Source organism: Jaculus jaculus, chromosome 20 (assembly GCF_020740685.1).
Source record: "Jaculus jaculus isolate mJacJac1 chromosome 20, mJacJac1.mat.Y.cur, whole genome shotgun sequence".
NCBI classification, from domain to species: Eukaryota; Metazoa; Chordata; class Mammalia; order Rodentia; family Dipodidae; genus Jaculus; species Jaculus jaculus.
Genome location: NC_059121.1, coordinates 26944446 through 26965498, shown reverse-complemented (window position 1 = coordinate 26965498; position 21053 = coordinate 26944446). Strand labels below are relative to the sequence as shown.

Sequence of the window (21053 nt, the reverse complement as noted above, 5' to 3'; positions counted from 1 at the left end):
AATCGAGCCTCAAACCGGGGTCCTTAGGCTTCACAGGCACGCACTTAACCACTAAGCCATCTCTCTAGCCCTTTTTTTAAAAAAAAAAATTTAAAAGTTACGTTTAATTTAATAAAACACAAGCACAAAGCAGGCCTTCAAATAATGACTATATTAGATATGTATTGATTGCTTCTGAACATGTTTCTTTAATGTATAGCTTATCATAAAATATGAATTTATTCATCCTGCAGTTTTACTTATATCACTGAGAGAGTGTTTTTAAGACAAGTTTAATACTCTAAGAGTATGATAAAATTTTAGATAACAGTGAATATAAAAGTCACTTTGACTAGATGGTGTTCTGGGGTCACCCATGAAGTCATGTGTTCAGAATGCTGGATTACTGTAAAGAGAGCAAAATGTTCTATTTCTCAACATCTCTTTATACCTAGTCTGGAGACATATAGAGGGCAGAAGGCTCTGTTGATGGCAGAAAAACAGGAGGCTCTGCTGGGAGGAAGAGCATTTCCTGGGGCCTGCACTGTTGAGCAAGCTCCTTAAGTTAAGCAGGGCTCCTGGTCACAGGCCTGCCTCACACCCCCCAGATGGTGCTTCCTGTAACTGACCAACAGGTCTGTTTACAAGCCCCCCCACCCTTTTTTTAACTTTTATGGCTGTAACTGTCAAATGTAAATTGTGATTTAGGGTTTAACTCCCATCCCGTTTTTATCTAACATCAGGGGGTTATTTCCAATAAAAGCTGACACTCTGAACAGTTCAGGGCTTCACTCAGAACCTGGTATGGAGACCTAGTATACCAGACTTTTCTTTTTTCTTGTCTTTTTTACCCAGAAATACTTTGCCTCATATTCCATGAGTCGTTGTGCAAGACCAGACCCCATAACAGTTACCAGATGGTGAAATTTGGCAGTCGGAGCCTTGATGGACTGAAGGAGTGTGTCAGAGGGGTGGGCTTTGGGCTGTTACAGCCAGACAACCCTGATAGAGGTCAGCTGTCTTTCCTGCTGCTGTTGTCCATCTGCAGTGGCAGAGGTGATGTCCAGCCTCTGCTTATACCATGCTTCCCTTGCCATCTTGAGGCTTCCCCTTAAGACTGTAAGCCAACATCAACTACTTTCCTCCTATCAGCTGATTTGGGGTGGACATTTTATCAAGCAATGCTAAGGTGACTAAAACATACAGATATTACACATACCCCTGAATATATAAAAGTTTATGTGTGATGTTAAGTGTTAATAATATAGAGCATTTAATGCAAAAATAAGTTGCTGTTATGCAATTTTTATATTTGTAGTAACTGTTTCCAATGTTTTTTACTCAAATAACATAATGATCATTTAATTATATATATATATATATATATATATAAAAGCATACTTAGTATTATTAACATAAACACTTATACATTAGTTAATTGAATACTATTTTATATGATTACAAGTAATTTATGTATTATAAAGTATAATATTTGACTAAGTACGTCAAGTGTTGATTAGATGTGTAATAGTTCTACAAACATTACAAATGCTTTGCATTGTATTGCCAGAAGATATAAGTAATAATTTTTAGTATTAAAAATAGGCAAGAAAGAGAAAAATAAACTAAACCTTTTGGATTTTGCTAATAGCATTTTGGGACACACCACACTGTATATTAGAATAAGTTCACAAAAGGATAAGTATTATTCTCCTGAAAACACACACTAATGTTGAAATCAGTAGAAATCAATTTTAATTATGGCTATTTTTTATGTTTAACATTGAATATGAATTTATTTATTGTCATATGTTTGTCTATAAGTTGCTTATTTATTATATTGTCATAGATTGAGTATATCTCAAATGTCTCAATGTTTATTTTATCTATAATGGTAATATGTATCATACTGGGGGTATGAGTTAGTTCTCATATATAGAGTGTATCAGGCAAAATTAATAAATGAAATTGTTATGAAAACTACCAAACATGTGATGCATACTTGTACTTACAAAACTTTGTAGATCAAGAGTTCAAGGTCATCCCTAGCTGCATAGCAAATTCCAAACCAACCCATGGTAAATGAGATCCTATTTCCAAAACTAAAATAAAAGTGTTAATTAATTATTATTTCTAATGTATTTTAAATTTTGTATTTATTTATTTGAGAGAGAGAGAGATTCAGGTAGAGAGAGAGAGAGAGAGAGAGAGAGAGAGAGAGAGAGAGAGACAATAGGCACACCAGGGCCTGTAGCCACTGCAAAGCAACTCAAGACACATGAGTCACCTTGTGCATCTGGCTTATATGGGTCCTAGGGAATCGATCCTGGGTCCTTTGGCTTTGCAGGCAAGCTCCTTAACAACTAAGCCATCTCTCCAGCCCTGATTAATTATTTTTAAAGATATACTTCAACTATATAAATGTCTCATGATCCATATAAATATAATAGTATAAAAAGAGCTGTTAAGTGACTTTTTTGCAGAATAACTGCTGTACAATTTTTATTTAAATAATTTTATTGAGCAGGCTTTAAACATAATTGTCAATAAAATAAAACTTTTTCTAAAAGAACAGTTTATTATGAATTACATTTTATGTTCAAATAAGTCATTATTAATAAATTATCTTAGTTATTATTACTACTTTTTAGTGTTACTATTTATTTACACAGCAATTTTGATCTCATAATTAAATATATAGGAATACCTTTTATGCATTAAAAGTATTATGTTCGGTGTTAAATAGTTTATCATGTATTATTTTTAGTTTTTGTAGCAAGCTACACTAATTTAGAAATTTGTAGGGTCCCTTCAGAGAGGGGAGGACAGGGAGGAGGCTAACGATGGTACCAACATGGCTGTATGCACACTGAGTATGTACATAACTAATAAAGAAAAAGTAAGATAAAACAAGAAGTTTGTCCTATAATCATGCTAATATTTTCAACTCATATATCCTGAGGATTATTTTTTATTGTAAAGGAACTCCTTGTTATTAAAAATTAAACAGTTGGGAATGGTGGCACATGCCTTTAATCCCAGCACTCAGGATGCAGAGGTAGAAGGATTACTGTGAGTTCAAGGCCACCCTGAGACTAAAGAGTGCATTTCAGGTCAGCCTGAGCTAGAGGCTACCTCAAAAATCAAAAATAAATAATCTAAACAGCATAGTAATTATTTAAGTTACAATTTAACAAAAATAGTCATTTAAATGTGTTTGTCTTCTGTAATTCTGTTAAGATTTTGTGTCAACTTAATCTGTTTAGGAATCCACAGACATTCCTTCTCCAAGGGTGGATGGCCCCTCTTGGAGGGGGACTTGATCCTAGGAAGCTCTTGGAGAAAAGGACGTCCTTCCTTTCACCTGGCTGCCTTGTGTGCTTGCTCCCTTTGTTCATGGACTGAAGACGGCAGCTCTCCAAGAAGCCTCCAGGCCTTCACTGCTGGTTTGGGACTGAAGAGGCATCCAGCCTTGTGGACTGAGCAGTTACCAGGCGCCTTGACACTCAGGCTGGCAAACTGCTATTATTGGACTCCTGTAAGCTACTCCAATAACTTTCCTTTTAATACATTTTTTTCTGCTTGCTCTGTTCCTCTAGAGATACCTGACAAATACAACCTTCAATAAATTAAATAGAAAAACTTAAAGAAAAATTACAAAGGAAGAAAAGCAGATGGCTGTTCTTATAAATTTTTTTGCAGAAGGTTCCTCAGACATTCCCATTTCAATAGGGGCTGGAGAAATTGCTTAGTGGTTAAGGCTCTTGCCTGCAATGACAAAGGACCCAGGTTCAATTCTCCAAGACCCAAGTAAACCAGATGTACAAGGGGGTGCATGCATTTGGAGTTCATTTGCAGTAGTTGGAAACACTGATATGCCCATTCTCCTTCTCTCTCTCCCTGCCTCTCTCTCTCTTTCTCAATTAAATAAAAATAAAATATTGGAAAAAAAGAAATTTCCATTTCATACTAATTTTTGTTTTTTTTCAAAGACATATAATGACACAGACGTTTCTCTATATGTGAGTGAATCATATTGGTCTCAAAATAAGGACATGGATTTGTTGGCATATTGTATTTTACATCCTTAAACTATTAAAATAGCAAACAGATATGCTGGTAGAATCCTTGCAGAAACATTGCAATGCAAAATGTGTTGTCATTCCATCATTTTCTGTGTAAAGAGATAATTACCCTCTTATTTATTAAACCTATTTATGCACTCAGACATTCATAATGAACTGTACTTCCATTTATTCAAAAGTATATGCTTAAGAGCCAGAGAGATTGCTTACTGATTAAGCACTTGCCTGTGAAGCCTAAGGACCCTGGTTCAAGACTCAATTCCTCAGGACCCATGTTAGCCAGATGCACAAGGGGGCACATACACCTAAAGTTTGTTTGCAGTGGCTGGAGGCCCTGGTACTTCCATTCTTTCTGTCTCTCTCTGTCTGCCTCTTCCTCTGTCTATCATTTTCAAATAAATAACAAAATAATTAAAGAGTATATGCTTTAAAAAGACACTTGGAAACTGTTTACACAACACACATTATTTCCTGATTAATTATTACTTGAACATGCATTGTGTCAAACTCAAGTTTATCATCTGTTTGTACTAAACTAACAAAGTAATTGAAAAAAGTAATAATGAAATGTTAGCAGATTCAGAAATTAGAAGAAAATACTAATTACTAACAAAGTACATTGCCTATATGAAATATCCTTAGAAGGTCAACATTTATAATTATACATAAGTGTCTAGAGGATAAATGTTTTTTAATTATCATAACATTTTTATATATAACAAATTTGCCATATGCTCATATGTTTTAACATACCTTTGGAATGCTTTGCTCATCTAAATGACTTTGATCTTTACTACTGAAATTTTTATTGGCATGAGCAGGTAAATTATTTTGGTATTTACTTGTTTGAGAATATAAATTGAGGGCTGGAGAGATGGCTTAGTGGTTGAGGCACTTGCCTGCAAAGCCTAAGAACACATGTTCCAATCTACAAGTCTCTCATAGCCAGAAGCACAGTGATACAAGCTTGCAATGTTGCATGTGTGATCAAGGGGGCACACACATCTGGATTTCATTCACCGTGGCTGAAAGGCCCTAGTGACCCGATCTTCTCTCTCTCTCCATCTTTCTCTCAAAAATAATGTAGCAGATGGCTGAGGATGGCAAGTTGCAACTACTGGAGAGCAGGTGATGTTTCTGAGGCATGATGGGAGAGGACACTCTCATGTATGTGTGTGTATATATATATATAAAACATGTCTTCTTTTGGTAATATAACCTGTTTTGCCAAGAAAGATCATTCAGACTTTTGACATAATCTCAACACCACTATTTCCTCTTTAACTTTATATAAAATTTCAAAAGTAAATATGTTTTCCCACAAAACATCTATTAACTCATTTAGAGAGACACATTTTTTTCTACTGTCTACTATAAACAATGGAAAAGCTGGGTCTTCTCTTATTTAAAGCTAATCTTCCCATTGCACTGGAGTTTCCTCTCCCATCATGCCTCAGAATCATCCCCTGCCCTCCAGTAGTTACGGCTTTCCATCCTCAGCTATCTGCTACATGCTGACTAGAGCCACATGCATTTCTACCTTACATTTATTGATAACTAACAATCATACGCACGATGGGATGCAATATAATGTAGTAACACATGAATGCATGGAGTAATGAATAAATAATCGTGATTACCACATCTTTCCCTTCAAGCATTTATCATTTCTGTATGTTGGTAATGTTCCTAGACTTTTACAGTTTTGAAATATACAGTATGGTCTTAACTATTGTAATCCTAATGTGCAAGAGAATATCAGAACCTACTCATCCAATCTAGCTCTGTCTCTTGGGAGCTAATTTCTTTATCTTTTTTTGCTTGCTTGTTTGTTTTTTAGAATTAAAGATCAATCTCACGTGTATGGGCAGCACCACCTCTATTACTGTGCTATACCCAGCCTTTGGAAGTTGATTTTTTTATTGAGTTTTTTTTTTTTTTCGTGGTGTGTGTGTGTGTTTATGTGTGTGTAGAGTATGTGCAGTATAGTATGTGATTTGTCGTGTGCATTACTGTGATGTATGCACATGTATGCATATGGATACAAATGTCATTCACTTGTGTATGAAAGACAGAGGTGTCCTTCTAGAACACTCATGCTTATTTTCTTGAGGTAGAGTCTTTACTTCAATCAGGAGAATGAGAGAGCAAGATACAGAGTGAGGGAGAGAGAGAGAGAGAGAGAAAGAGAGAGAGAGAGAGAGAGAGAGAGAGAGAGAGAGAGAGAGAGAGAGAGAATAAGGGCACCAGGACCTCTAGCCACTGAAATTGAACTCTAGATGCATGTGCCATTTTGGGCATCTGGCTTTACATGGGTACTGGGGAATCGAACCTGGGTTCCAAGCACTTTAACTGCTGAGCCATCTCTCCACCCCTCCTTGGTTTTTTTGTAACACAACTGTTTCTATTTCATTGCTCATGGATTTCCTATTTCAAAGCAACTGAATATCTGAGGATACACACAGTTACTAAGAGTAAATAACATCTGGATGAAAATGAAAAGACAATTAATGAATGACTCACCAGAAAATTACCATGTGATGGAGAAAGGAGCTTTAACAATGCTTAACTTTGCTGCTTGGATTAATTAATTTTCAAAAAAAGTGACACATTCTAATGAAGGCATTTTTTTCAATGCAAATTAAAACTGTGGCACTTTGTGTGTGTGATATAAAACAAGACAAGTGAGTACTAGACCAATTCTAGAACGGTGTGGTATTATGAAGTAATTAGGCAGCAAACACATGTATTAAGTTCAATTAAACACAATTAGGCAAATACATGATTCAGACTGCAGTATTGATCATTTGACAAACTCTCCAGCAGGCGATTTAAATACCTGTGTTAATTCAATGGGGGAAGTTTCCTGGTATAATTACTATAATAACCTTGGCTAAGTACCTATCAAGGAAGCACAAGGTACCATTAGAAACTGTGCTACAGATGCTCAGGGACTGCTGAGTATATGCAGGCCATTACTGGTGCTGGGATGGGACATTTTCTTTAGCTGCATGGCAACCATACGCTTCCCACGCCTGTGTAAAGCAGTCGCTTACAAATGCTCCTGGGAGAAATCCTAATGAAGCACTCTAGGTCACTAGACAGCATGACATAAGCACAAGGAATACCACATAGACGGAGTGAAAGGGGTACAGGAAAAATGAGAAAAGGAGAAGAAAAGATAATGTGGGTGACTATTATCAAAGTACATTATATGTGGGTATGCAAATGTACTAATGCTACCCACCAATGTGTACAATTAATATATTGTGAAAATAACATTGAAAGAGTCCTGATGGCTATGCTACTGCAAGAATGAAAAAAAAAAAAAAAACAGATTTTCAGACTTAATTCATATTATTTAGTATTGGTGATTGGATTTCAAAAGGAATGCATATCAATGATTTTTTTTATTTATACATATCAAAATATGAAAGTGTGGATTCCGAATATATGTTCATTTTTAAAAATTTTTCAATAATAGTTGTTTTAATAGTTGCCGGATATATTCTACATCCAAATATTGGCTTTTCAGGAAAAAGAAAATCACTACAGTAAATTCCAAAATATATTTCCTAAAGTAGAGGAGAATGTTCAACAACTTTGAATGTAACTTAGCATAAATTTAGTAGTGACTTATTTAAGTTGAATCATTTATCAAGGTCAAATGAGACAAGCTTTCCAGGGGAAACATCTTAACAGGTGAGAGCAGATGCTGAGTGAACAATTACGTACCTGCTGTAATGCAGGCATTTATTTCCAACACGTCATGAGAGTGAGTCAAGGGAAATACAGTATCAGACAGGTGTTGTCTGCTATTGGCCAGGCATAATTAAGCGGAATCTTGGAAATACAAGAAAGGCTCCCTGGAGAGCCAGATACTAAGACCAGGTGAGGAGAGACGATAGCCAAGGAATTTCCAGTCCTGTTTCTCCTAAACATCCAAGGGGCCAAAGATTTACAGCGCTGACAGTTGGTAAGATATTTGTTGTTATTACTTTTTTTTGTAATAGGAGGAGACAAACTTCATATTTTGTTATACTTGTTATAAGTAATTCTCAAAACATCAGCTAAGGCTTCAAGAAGCTGACACTTTGTTTTATCTCTACACAGCATGATGTTAAGAAGACAGGTCATTGGATAGTTACTGTGAATGGACAGCATTTTAGCTGAGGCTAGGCCAGGTAAGGGGAAGAAGAGAGGCTAGAGAATACTGATCTTATTGTAGTTAAGATGTGTGCATGTTGGGGGAGGGTCTTCTGGTATTGGCTATAACCATGTCACTCAACGATGAATTATGTTCTAGTCCAGTGTTCTGACTTTAAACAACAGATGAGCCCATCATGTATCTATATGTAACCTATACGATTTCTGTCAATCAAGGTGCCCATATGCAACTACCTGACTGGTATTTTGACTTGAGGGTCTGCTAAGAATCTCCCAGCTAACATGCCTCATATGATGTATGTCCACACAAAGATCATCCTACCCGTTTTCTGCATTTCCAATAATGAGGATTTTTTTTTTGCCAACAGGGGACAGCAAAACTTTGACTAATTTGACAATATTTTTTTCTCATGCATTATTTCTGTCAGCAACTGTTTATAGATGATTTTTTCTTTGATGCTTTCTGAAACTCATACATGTACAATCAATTCCACAGACTTTAAAGGAATTTCCCTCAATATTTTCTGTGATTCAGTCATCTCTCCAGCCCTGGCCACAGAAGTCCACTAGTTTTCTTTTATTCACTCTCCTCTTATTTTAACACATGTACATACCTGAGAAAATATGATATTTAGTCTTTCATCGTGGCTGTGTTCGATGAGCATGATGTTTTCAAGCTACATCAATATTATGGCACATATTGGTAGATTTTTTTTGCTTCTGATCCCTATAAATTCATCAGTTATATTTTTATGTGGACCATTTGAATGGATTTCTTACAATTCTGTTTATATTTTTGGTTACTCGTAACGCATTCTCAACTCAATAACCAATATTATTCTCCTAAAATGCAAGTTTGACCATCACACACCTTTGTTTAAACCTTAGAAGTGTTCCATTCGGAAAAAGAAGGCCAAGGTGTTTCAGTGATCCAAAAGGTCGTATGTGTCCTTCACTTCTGTTTCCTTCCTTATTGCTACCATCCATGCTTAACTCCTCCCCAAGTAGACGGGAACTATTTAGAGTGGTGGGTGTGTGGAGGGGGGGTGAGAAGTGCCAGAGAAGTAAGAAAATAAACATATCGTATCTGTTTCCTGCATCATCAGTTTTCCTCAATGTTAATAAATGTAAAGCCTTGAAATATCTTGAAAATGATAAATTGTAGGACTGGAGAGAAGGCACAGCAATTTAAAGCAATTGCTTGCAAAGCCTACAGACCCAGGTTTGCTAACCCAGTACCCACATACACACTTAAAGCCATGTGAAAAAAGTGATTTTATATATATATATATATATATGTGTGTGTGTGTGTGTGTGTGTGTAGTTTGTATGTAGAGGCAAGAAGCCCTGGCCTGCCCATTCATTCTTTCATTCTCATTGTCTCTGTTTCTCTTTCCTCTACATCTGTCAAATAAATGGATAAAATATTTTTAAAAATTAAAAAAACAATAAATTGTGGAAGATGTTATTGGATTTGTACTTTTAAATATATTTTCAGAATAGGACAAGTCATACTAATCTATACACTAACATTTTGTCATAATGATTTTTTGAGTTATATTTTCTCCTGAGCTATATTTCACTTAACTATATTTACAAATGTGTGCTCTCTTATTCTTTCTCATGTACTTTTGGACAATTCTCTCAGCCTACAGCGCTTGTCGGTCACAGAGCCAACACTACAAAAATTTCCTGTGGATTTCGGAATGATGCTTAGCTAAGCAAAAACACACATAAATGCTGAGGACAAACTTTGCTTCATGCACCATCGAAAAGAAATAAAAAAAAATAATGATACTGATTTCAACAAGATGACGTAATAAATAACCCGGATTCTTTTATTTCCCTTATTGACTACCTATAAATATGGGTGTTTTGAGGATATTTGTAGTTGTAATATTTATTGTGATAAAGAATGAATAACTGAAAACTATCATAAAGTTATAAAAGGCAGAGCATGGCACAGATAGATGAGAATGGAGTGAGTAGAGATGTGGATGATGAGAGCTTGATGAACAATCACTTGTCTAAATCGTAATGGGTGCTGCTAAGCACAGTGGAAACATGTACGGTGATGGACAGTTCCTGCAGAGGCCTTGGTCTTCCCCAACCCTTCATGAGCAAGAGCAGACCTGGTTAAGCTTGTCTTTTCTTCATAATCAACCTGTATACGCCTGCACAGCAACTCCCCTTTGCCTGTAGGACTTGGAACCCATTACCCATATTTTGGTACATTAACTGCTGCATATCGGTAATGAGTCTGTGCTGGTTTGAATATAGTTCATTGGTTGAATCCTGTTTCTGCAATTGGTGCCACTGTTGGGGAAGGTTGAGAAGACTTGGGGAGGGGGAGCCTTGCTGGAGGAAGTGTGTTACTGGTAGCTGGCCTTGAGGGGCTACGCCCCTGCCCCACTTGGCATTCTTCTCCTCTTTATATCATCCATGTTGGTGTCAGAATATGGCTCTGTTTGCCCCTCACATCTAGCCAAAAATAAACTCTTCCCCTTCCTGACATTGCTGTAGTAAGGCATGCTTGTTCCAACAATATGAATGAAGTGGACACACAGACCAATAAAAATCAGTTGCTATTTCCATATGACATTATTCTTAATGGTTTCAAAATGATTCTAACATTCAGCTCAGGTTGAGAATAAGAAAAAGGTTTCCTGGACAAATAGGATATACAAGGACTTATTGAGAAAACATCAAATCCTACTCCTGAAGAGAAAAAAGTTTTTAAACAGTTTAATTTAGCAATCTCCACTTCCCTAAGCAGAAGTAGGGACTATGGCTAGGAGGTTTCTTTTAGATTCTTAGAGGCTTAAGGTGTGAAAATTGAAATATTCTCAAGTCAGTGTGTGCCGTGTGAAGCTGTAGCCTTGGCAAAACTGCTTAGGCCAAAGTGGATGGCCCAAGATCAAGGAGAATGGCAAAAGCTAGTAATCAAAGGATACATGTGTGAAGCCCACAAGAGCTCTAAGATTTCACAGAAGTTACACACTGTCTCATTTCGCCTTGAGCCTCATTTACACTCTTCTGTTCATGATGGTTGAACCTTTTTAATTTTGTTAATTATTGGTAATAAGAGAAAATGTGATCATTCACAAAATCATTTTGAAAATGTATTCCTCTCTAAATTTGAGGGAAAAATGTGTAACTAAAACAGAGAATAATGGCATTATGTATGGCTCTCATTACAATGTTTAAGAGGAAAGGAAGCACATTGTGCATGAATCTTGCACTTTGGAGAAATGAATATGAATCCAGATTTCATCTTTGTTCCTTTTATACTGTATATCTTGAAGTATAACTTGATTGTCTTCATTTTCTGTGCCTCTGTCTCATACAGTGATAAAACAAGTTACAGAGACCATGTTTATGAATAAAACATAGTATGTTTCGTTAAAGTGCTAAATAAATGCAGTTTCCTGCATTATGACTGTCTCAATTAGAAACAGCTTCTTACCACGATATAAACAAAGATTCTTGTGAAGTATGGTCAGGGTGTTACATTTTTAAATAAAAATGACATTAAGACATCCCTTTGTGTTCCTGGGACTTCAATGACCTTCAAACTCCATTCTAGCTGCTAAGATCCGCTGTGATTCTAAGTCACTGTCCAACCTTTTCTTTCCTTCTTTCCTTCTTGGCACAGTAAATGGAGTGAATGAGACATAATTTAAATTTTCATGGATGGTTCACATAAGCAACCCCATGCATCTTAAATGCAGTAGCTATTATTTGGATTATCTCATAAGTTTGAATTTCTTTTCCTTATTTTTTTCACATGATATAATTCCCCATCCTTTATGCTCAAGAATCAGTTTCCTGGATTCTCCATTTCTTTTGTAGCCTTTTCCTGCATTTTCTTTACTCTTTTCTTTGTGACATAGTCTTTCCTTCCCTTCTCTTCTTCCTTGCTCCCCTTTCCTTCCTTTTCTCTTCCTTTCCTTTCACTTTCCTTTTTTCCCTATAACTTTCCAACATCACTGAGGTCTGTTTTACATTCTCCAGCAGCCTAATCTTTGTAGCATTAGTTAGTGGAGTACTTAATAAAAATTGACCTTATTATAGGAGTGCTTGCTAAAACTAACCTCAAGCTTTTAATTAGTTTTAGTTAAGCCAGTTAAAAAAAAAATAAAAGAGCTGTATACTTAGAAAGGTAAAGCTGCATGTTGACTATTATTTCCAGAAGACTCAAGAACTTTTGGTGCAATAATTTCTAGTTTTGTGACTGACCTACTTGAAAATCTTGAAAGTCAGGTGTCTGGGTGCCTTGGCATCACTACAAACAATGCAATAGCCAACTAGCTCACAGCAAAGCTAGTGGAGAACATATCACCCAAGAGAGTGGTATAGAAAGGTGGTATTTAATCTGAGAAATAATTGTTGGCATAAAGCCTTTAAGGTCATTTATACAGAATAAAAGAATTAGGTGTTTTTAAGAAAAATGATCTACTCAGCCCATATCCCAAACCAGTGCTATACATTAATGAATTATGTGCATAAAGATGACCTGAAAGACATTTTAGATGTCTTTTGGGTCCTCCAGCTGAGATTAACATACATTTAGTACGAAGAGACATTTAGAGCTGGAGGGCACTGCGGGGATAATTGTCTCCAATCCTCTCATTTCACAGATGATAAGAAGAAACCCAGGATGGCAAATTCATCTTCCTAGGTTTTATATCTAGTTAGTAAATGTCAGGAATTAAGCCAGGTCTCCAAATTCCTAATGAAAAATCTTTTTCATTATCCCACAGCTACCCTACTGTTCAGTAGTTTGGTACTTAAAATAATTGGGACAGAGTTTGATATTTCTCTTAACAACAATATTTAATAAACTAGAGCACCAATTTTCAGCACAACTCTAAATAAAGAGGGAGGACTCTCTCTGGAACAAGTGTTTTGCATCTGAGCTGCAGATGAGCTGGGAGCCAGGCTTTATCAGAACATTTCCTCCAGCCGTACCTGAGAACTCATGTAACTTTTCAGCACAGGAAGGTCTTTGAGAGACAGCTCTCCACCCATTGGTGCATGAACCCATCCAAGCTGGGTATCTGACATGTATTTTTTCCCCTTGCATGCCTTTCATGGAAACTTTCCCTTGCTGGGAACTGTACATCATAGAAATTTTACTTCACATGGCCTCTAATTGTATCCGGAAGTGCTAAAAATTTCTTTACCTAAATGGTTTGCTTTATCTCTGGTTAGATGAAAATATAAAAGAAATGAATGAGAATACTGCCATAAAATAAACAAAATTTTATTTCCAGAATTCATCCAAATCTATTGTGTATTTCTTGATTTTCATAAAAGTTTTAAGAGACTTTTAAGATTTTAAGATTGACTTTTTGAAAAAAAAAAGATGATTATACATAAATTTATGACCATATATCTGTTATTACATAATCATTCATACATACAGATAGCAATATAAAAACAGAAATAGAGATAGACACTTAGTATTGAATACTCCCACAATCCCTCATGCTAAAGTCTTGGGTCCCAAAGGGTCAGTAGTGGGAGGTAGGCTATGAAAATACCTAGAAAAACTCAGACCTAACAGGCTTTTTTGTTCAAATGTATATATGGCCACCATAGTGGACACTCACTCCACTACTAATTAGGTATAATAACAATATTTTAGTGAGGGCAGGACAGATGGATTAGCAGTTAAGGCATTGACTGCAAAGCCAAAGGATCCTGGTTCTGCTTTCCAGAACCCACATAAGCCAGATGCATAAGAGTGCGCACGCATCTAGAGTTTGTTTGCAGTGGCTGGTGGCCCTGGAACACCCATATTCTCTCTCTCTCTCTTTCTCTCTCAATTTCTCTGCCTCTTTCTCTCTCTCAAATAAATAAGTAAAATATTTATTTTATATATAACAATTAAAAAAATTACTGAGTGAAAAAGAAACAGCTTCAGGAGGAAGTTTGACAACTGTTAATACAATTTATGTTTCTTTCTTAATTATCTATGTAATGTATTCTGAAACAACATTATGAAAGGATCTTATGATATTGGATGTTAGGTTATAAGGACATTAATGCTTTAAATTTTGAATTTAAATGTTTGTTACATATGTTTATGATGTGTGTTTTTTCATCTCAGAAAAGATAATTACAATGTCAAGGTCAATATTATATGCATTTTACTACACTCATGAAAAGTCTTAGTAACCTTGAAACATGATTAGAGATTTTTCTTTTTTTTTGTATAGCTTGTGTTCTTGCTAGATTGCTACTCCCTTGTATATAATATATACCCAGTGCTATTATATTTTGCTGGTTGCTATAATTTGTATATTAAATATCTCCAAAACTGCCATATGTTAAAGGCTTGATCCCCAAGTGGTTACTATTGGGGGGCATGTGCACCTCTTGAGGTGAGGCCTTGCGAGACATTTTTAGATAATTGTGGTGGATGTTCTTGAAGAAATTATCCTTCTTTGCTCCCAGCAGAGAGATTAGTGATTTCCTTCTACTTCCACAACCTCATGCTCCCTCGAAGATTTGATACTTCTCCACAGGCCTAAAGAAATTGGTCTAATTCATAATGTCCTGAGACTTCTAAAACAAAAATGATCATCTTCTCTTCGTAAGTTTATCATCTCAGGAATTTACCACCATGATAGAAAGCTGACAAGCATGGTGGCAATACACTGTAAGGAAACCATTTTATTACTTACAAGTCAGAAAATCTCTCATGACCAACAAAAAGTTATAATGGCTGTTGCTTGCTCCACTCTGTTACTTTATGTAACACTGGAAAAACATTAAATGTTATTTCCTTTGCCAAAGCACATAGAAAGGAGACAATTCTGTGAACAGCAATAACTCAGCAGCACTGCTGAGCTCCACTGAGTCATGGGGCCCCTCCCTCTCGATCACTTTTCACTGAGAAGCTCTTTGCAAGGAAGATAGCCAGATCCCTAGTTCGAGTTTTTGAAGTTAATTTATGTGAAAATCTAAGAAATAAGTATAAGATTATCAGGGCCAATGGTGAAGAACATTGTTAATAAAGACCATGCCCTGTAAAAGCTGATGCTTTTGAAAATAATATTTTCCTGAAAACTCCCTATGCAATTCTCAAAACTCCACAAAGATTTTACTCTACAAGGAAGGAAAGCCATTTCAGGTAAATTTCTATATGAAACATAGGTCCTAGGATGCCCACCCTGCCATCAGGTACTTTTTTTCACTCCATTATTAGAAATAAAGAAAATCATTCCCAATGATTGATATGACTACTGGACATGTCATTATAAGTTCCACTTAGCCTGATGCCCAAACATATCACCTTCAACTGGAACAACTAACTCGCATGAACAATTATACAAAGATGTTTTAAAATGTAACATACCTCTCTTTAAATATTCTGGTAGTTTGTTACAGATAACTATGTTCTGATAACTTTTGTATGTTTATTTGCCTCTTGTTTATAATAAGTATATTTTTTTCATTAATACTCTAGAGATACTTTAAATTTAAAACATAAATACATGATTTCAAATTCCAGATATATTCAAAATATTTCATTGTATAATGTGCCGTGATATAAATTCCATTACAAACTATGAAAACTATGCTCTTACATTTATTTGCAATAACTGAGATTCTTTCTAGGTAAAGTAAGATGTATGAATAACTTTAGCAATATTCTAATAGTAAAATGTGCAAAATCCTTCCATTTCTTTTGTAAGTCAAAATAATATTTCTAGATGCTTCTGCTCAGGGGTTTGGGGAGAATTTACACACTCGAGAATCACACAAGTTGCTAGCTAAAGCAGAAGGAACCAGTTGTGCTTATTTGTATTCTAAAACAATGAAATATTCTTGGTCACAGGAAAAGTTTTATGATCCTTTATACTCCAGTTTATCTGCTGTTTAAATCTGCAAGCTAACGCCAATAATAGTGTGTGGGTAGAATTCTGATGATAAAAGCTGAATGGTCACAAAGCGCACTCATGTTTCTCTTTAGTTCTCTGTGGAGGATTATGTGTTCTGTAAAGTTTCTTGTAATGCCAGCATATTCTTTTCAAGTGAATTGGTACATGTACTTATCCAGTAGGTGGATGAAATGGGAATCCATGGTATGCTGTTTCAAGCCAGAATTCATGAAAATTAATATTCTAAAAGAAATAGCCACTGTTTATTCAGTGAAAAGCTTAGAGTTTGTGCTGACAAAGAAAAAATTTTAAAGATGAATGTTTAATTTCAAATAGCTTGCCACTTAACTTTCTCACTTATAAAACACAGATGATGAACTAAGTAAGAAACTTCACTCTCCTACTTGTTAAATGCTTGATGTGATTTTAAGATCAATATTATTTATGTTGTAAAAGTCTTAAGATCATGGCTCTATCTCAAAATACAATGTTATATGTTATAAGACTGTAAGAAAAATGCATTCTGATTCACAAAGGACATCTGTAAAATACACTCATCAGTTACCTATATATTTTTCAAAAGCACAATGGGCTGAAAAAAAATAAAACTGTATTTTACACTTTTGCAACTTCCTGGGGCAAGGCAGAAAGAATGACTCATCCACTCAGAGAACGAGATCCAACAAGGGGAGGTTTGGCCATGAACCTCTCATTCCTAAGGAACCCTCTTCATATGTTCCAATATAAACAAATGTATTGTTAATTGTCCTCAAATTTATGTCTTTGAATATGATTGCAAATGCTTCCTCCACAACCTCTGTGCTGGGAATCTAGACCAAGGTCTTCAGCACAGTAGTCAAATGCTGTAGTTACTTTCCAGGAACCCATCCGCTTAAAAGGGTGTTTCAAAGTTGCTGGGCAGTGGCGTGGCACACGTCTTTAATCCAAGCACAGGGGAGGCAGAGGTAGGAGGATCACCATGAGTTCGAGGCCACCCTGAGACTACATAATAAATTCCAGGTCAACCTGGACTACAGTGAGACCCTTCCTCGAAAAACAGAAAACAAACAAACAAACAAACAAAAGTTGCTAAAATTTCCTTTGAGTGAAAGTCCTAAAAAGATGTTCGAATGAACCTCACTCAGCCTCATGTTTACCGAGCTGCTGTTCTCAGGGATTCCAGAAATGACTTGTGTAAGAAGCTATCTGTCATGCAGGTTTTCAGACTTTGCAGTCTGTTTCCTGAGGTCTCAAATCTCCTCAATGTTACATGAAGATCAGTGGACAGAGTGAATGTACTACTGATTGGATTAGCACTCGGGTTCCCTCAGAGAGAGCAGTTTCTCTAATATAAGCCACTTTCCATCTTTTGGGGGCACTCTCAAGTTCCTGGCCTGGGAAATTCATCATGAAAAACATCTGAGGATCTCTGGGGTGCTCTTACATACATAGGGAATTGCAAGGCACAGCTGAGAATATGGAAGCAGTCTGCTGTCATTGGAGCCTGACTCCTTCTGAGAAAAGGTAGTTAGGGGTTCTTCACTGCTTTGGTGGAGGATGCAAGAGGCCTTGAGAGAGGACTTCAGAGGAGGATGCATTTGAGCATCACCATGAATCACATATGAATGGCACAGAAGGACCAACCTAGCCTTTTGGATGCTGTCCAGAGGTTGCGCCAAGCACAGAGGCTCAGAGAAAATGTTCAGTTCTCAGAACTCATCAGGCCACACTCAGAGAGCCTTGAGGAACTCACAGAAGTATCAACTTTAATCACCTGCATGTCCCCTCAGGAACACTTGCTCAGCACATCTACCAGATGCGTTAAAATGATTGTTCCCTTCACTCTTCTTCCGGCTTCCACCTTGACAAAAAGACCAATTGTTTCAGGAGGATTATGATGGGGAAGTAAAAGCAGTGAAGGGTCCATGCTTCTGGTAGTTTGGACCACTGCATACCCCAAATGTAAGTACAGTTTGACATGGATTTATTTTGCACTCCCAAATGATGAATTTCACTAAAGCTTAATAAAGATACATTTTTTTTGTTGGTAGGGGGGAAGTGCAATGGCTGCCTATACCATTTTGTAAGCTAACAAATATTTTTCTAAAATATATTAGAAAAATGTTCACATGTTATTACAATTACTGAAGTAAAACTTGCAAGTAGGTGACAATATAACCTATGAAAATACCTATATCTCTCCCATACATTTTAAGACACATAATTATTTCTTCTAGAGATTCAAATTTGCATTTATCTTTTTGTCTTCATTTTGAAGACAGAAACTAAAACCAGTACAATGAAGATTATCTTGATTTATCATCAAAGTATCCAAAGAGATCGCTTTTCTTAGTTTATTTCAGCTCATTATATATATTTTTTGATAGAGATATTTAGTTAGACTGAACAAAATTCACTAAGTTTGATAAGTGGTTGAAGAAAATGAAATACCTTCTCTTGATACTGTCTCCTGGAAGAATCTAAAGACTGGATTAAGGCGGTGGCATGGCCGACGAACATGGCGTAGCAGGTGGCCCCGACGATCATGCTGAGCATGGTGATCCACAGGTCAGACATGCTGACCGGGGCCTGGGCGCCGTACCCAATGCACAGCATGTGGCTCATCGCTTTGAAGAGGGCATAGGAATACTGCTTCCCCCAGGAGTCGTTCTGGAATGTGAGAGAGAAAGACAACAGCCTCAGCCTTCAGGACAGAGGGGCACTGTGAATGTCACTGTGGTAGAGTTAACGTACATGGGAAAACAGTTACACATGCTCTCATCAGAGGTTCTAATCAAAGGACTGACTGGCTTTCAAGTCCCGCCTGGGAAGATGAAATGCAAAGGATCCCATTTGTATATATGCACTCCTAATCAGGTTTTATAAAAGGATTTTTATTTATTATTTCTGAGAGACAGAGAGAAAGAGAGAGACAGAATGAGGATGGCTGTGCCAAGACCTCATGCCACTGCAGATTAACGTGATACATGTGTCACTGTGCGCCTGCGGCTTTATATGGGTAATGGGAAATTGAGCCCAGACCATTAGGATTTCAGTCCGGTTTAGGTTGGTTCTTCTTAAAACTAAAATTCCAGCTGGGACAGTTAGAGTATCACATAACAATATTAAGAATGAGTGTAGATAGGCTCATTTTAACATTTCAAGGAAAGCTTATCAATTTCTAGAAGTGTGTTTGTAAGCTGAGAAGTCTAGCGGGTGGGTGTCAGGCAAATGAGCCTACATATAAGCATTCTTATCAAAGCTATGCTCACAGACTTTCCGAGCCCAACTTGATATGTGTGTAGACATCGTAATTTCTTTATGTTTTGTAAATGAAAAACAAACCCACATGCTTTTGGAAACATAGCTATAAATGCATGAATGATTTATTCACAGTTCTTTCTCAGAATAATGGGGACTGGAATGGAAGTTATTAAATTTCATAGAGCTTCTTTTTATAAAATCAAATCAAAAACAAATTAAATAAGGGCTAGAGAGATGGCTTAATGGTTAAGGTGCTTGCCTGCAAAGCCTAAGGTCTCACACTCAACTCCTCAGGTCCCATGTAAGCAAGACACAGCGACGCAAGCACGCATGGCTGCACATGTACACAGGAAGCATGCACGTCTGGAGTTTGATTGCAGTGCCTATCAGCCCTGGTGCACCAATTCTCCTCCCTCCCTTCCTCCCTCCCTCCCTCCCTCTCTCTCTCTCTCTCTCTCTCTCTCTCTCTCTCTCTGTCACATATAAAAAAGGCAGTCTGTTGGGCTTGCCTCAAAAAAAAAATATTAAAAAGTAAATGAAAGTATTGGCAAACATTCCAAAATTAAGACTCTAGCATGTGAGACTATTATTGCTTCTAAATTTCTGATGCCATGTCAGAAATTTATCATGAGCCAAATTCTATCAAGATAAGTTGATAGTTTACCTTTCATTGTATACAAATAATTGAGTGTTTCCCAACTCCTGCAGCTCTACTGCTCATGGCTGTGGGTACGCACTCTCCCCGCATCCCCATGGGCCCACTGCTCATGGCCATGCTACATTGCCCCAGGGGATTTCACCAAAAACACCTAAGTTCGAGCTGAAAGCATTAGTAGCAGAACATGAACCCAAGCTCAGGTTCCTCTGAAAATTTCCCTGCTCAAAACAAACTACCCAGGCATAGGTTTCCCTATGATCAGCCTAAAAAGAAAGTACACTCAGTCTCTCTCTCTCTCTCTCTCTCTCTCTCTCTCTGTATATATATATATCTGTCTGTGTGTGTGTGTGTGTGTGTGTGTGTGTGTGTGTGTGTGTGTTCCAAGGGGGACTGGATATGCCCTAAGCTAGCAGCAGAACTTGGCTGCATTGCTGCATTGTCCATTTTGTGCAGTTATAAGAGACTCAGGAATGATGGAGCCACGGAGTCTCTTACAAGAGCAGCTGCAATGAGGAAGTGTGTGGACGTCCTTGCAGAGTGACAGTCTTGAGAGGCCATTTTGTGGTGCTATGAAAGAGAAGTCTAATTTCCTGTGGAGACCTCAGAATGGAGGAGATTCCAGATCACGAGATGCCTGCTGAGGAAAACACCCAGGCAAAGGCTAGTGTTGGCCCAAGGAATTGGAGGGGTGGTGCTCCAAAACCCCTTGGAATCCACACAGTTCCATACTGAACCACAGGCCATCGACATAGAGTTGAGGATTTGGTGTTTGCTCTGTTGAGTTCCAGTCTTACTTTGGTCCAATCTTTTCTTGTTATGCCTCGATTATTCTCTTCTGGAATTGAAGTATTTGCTCTGTGCTTTTGCATGTGAGCATACAACATTTTTGGTAATTATAAAAGCTCAAATTTAAGAGTTTCACTTATTTCTCAGAAAAAAAAACTGCTAAAACAGTGTTGGAGCTATTAAAAACTACTGAAAAAAAATGAACTTGTTTCAAATCTCTTT

At 36.9% G+C, this 21053-nt stretch overlaps 1 protein-coding gene across 1 annotated transcript in view; it reads right to left on the bottom strand.

The window, feature by feature from the left end:
* The window catches only part of Hcn1 (hyperpolarization activated cyclic nucleotide gated potassium channel 1), a 276271-nt gene that overhangs the window by 66639 nt on the left and 188579 nt on the right, over positions 1-21053 (bottom strand). The window contains exon 4 of the mRNA XM_045139016.1: positions 18575-18793. Within this exon, the coding sequence (XP_044994951.1) occupies positions 18575-18793 (219 nt within the window). The remainder of the gene's footprint in view (positions 1-18574; positions 18794-21053) is intronic.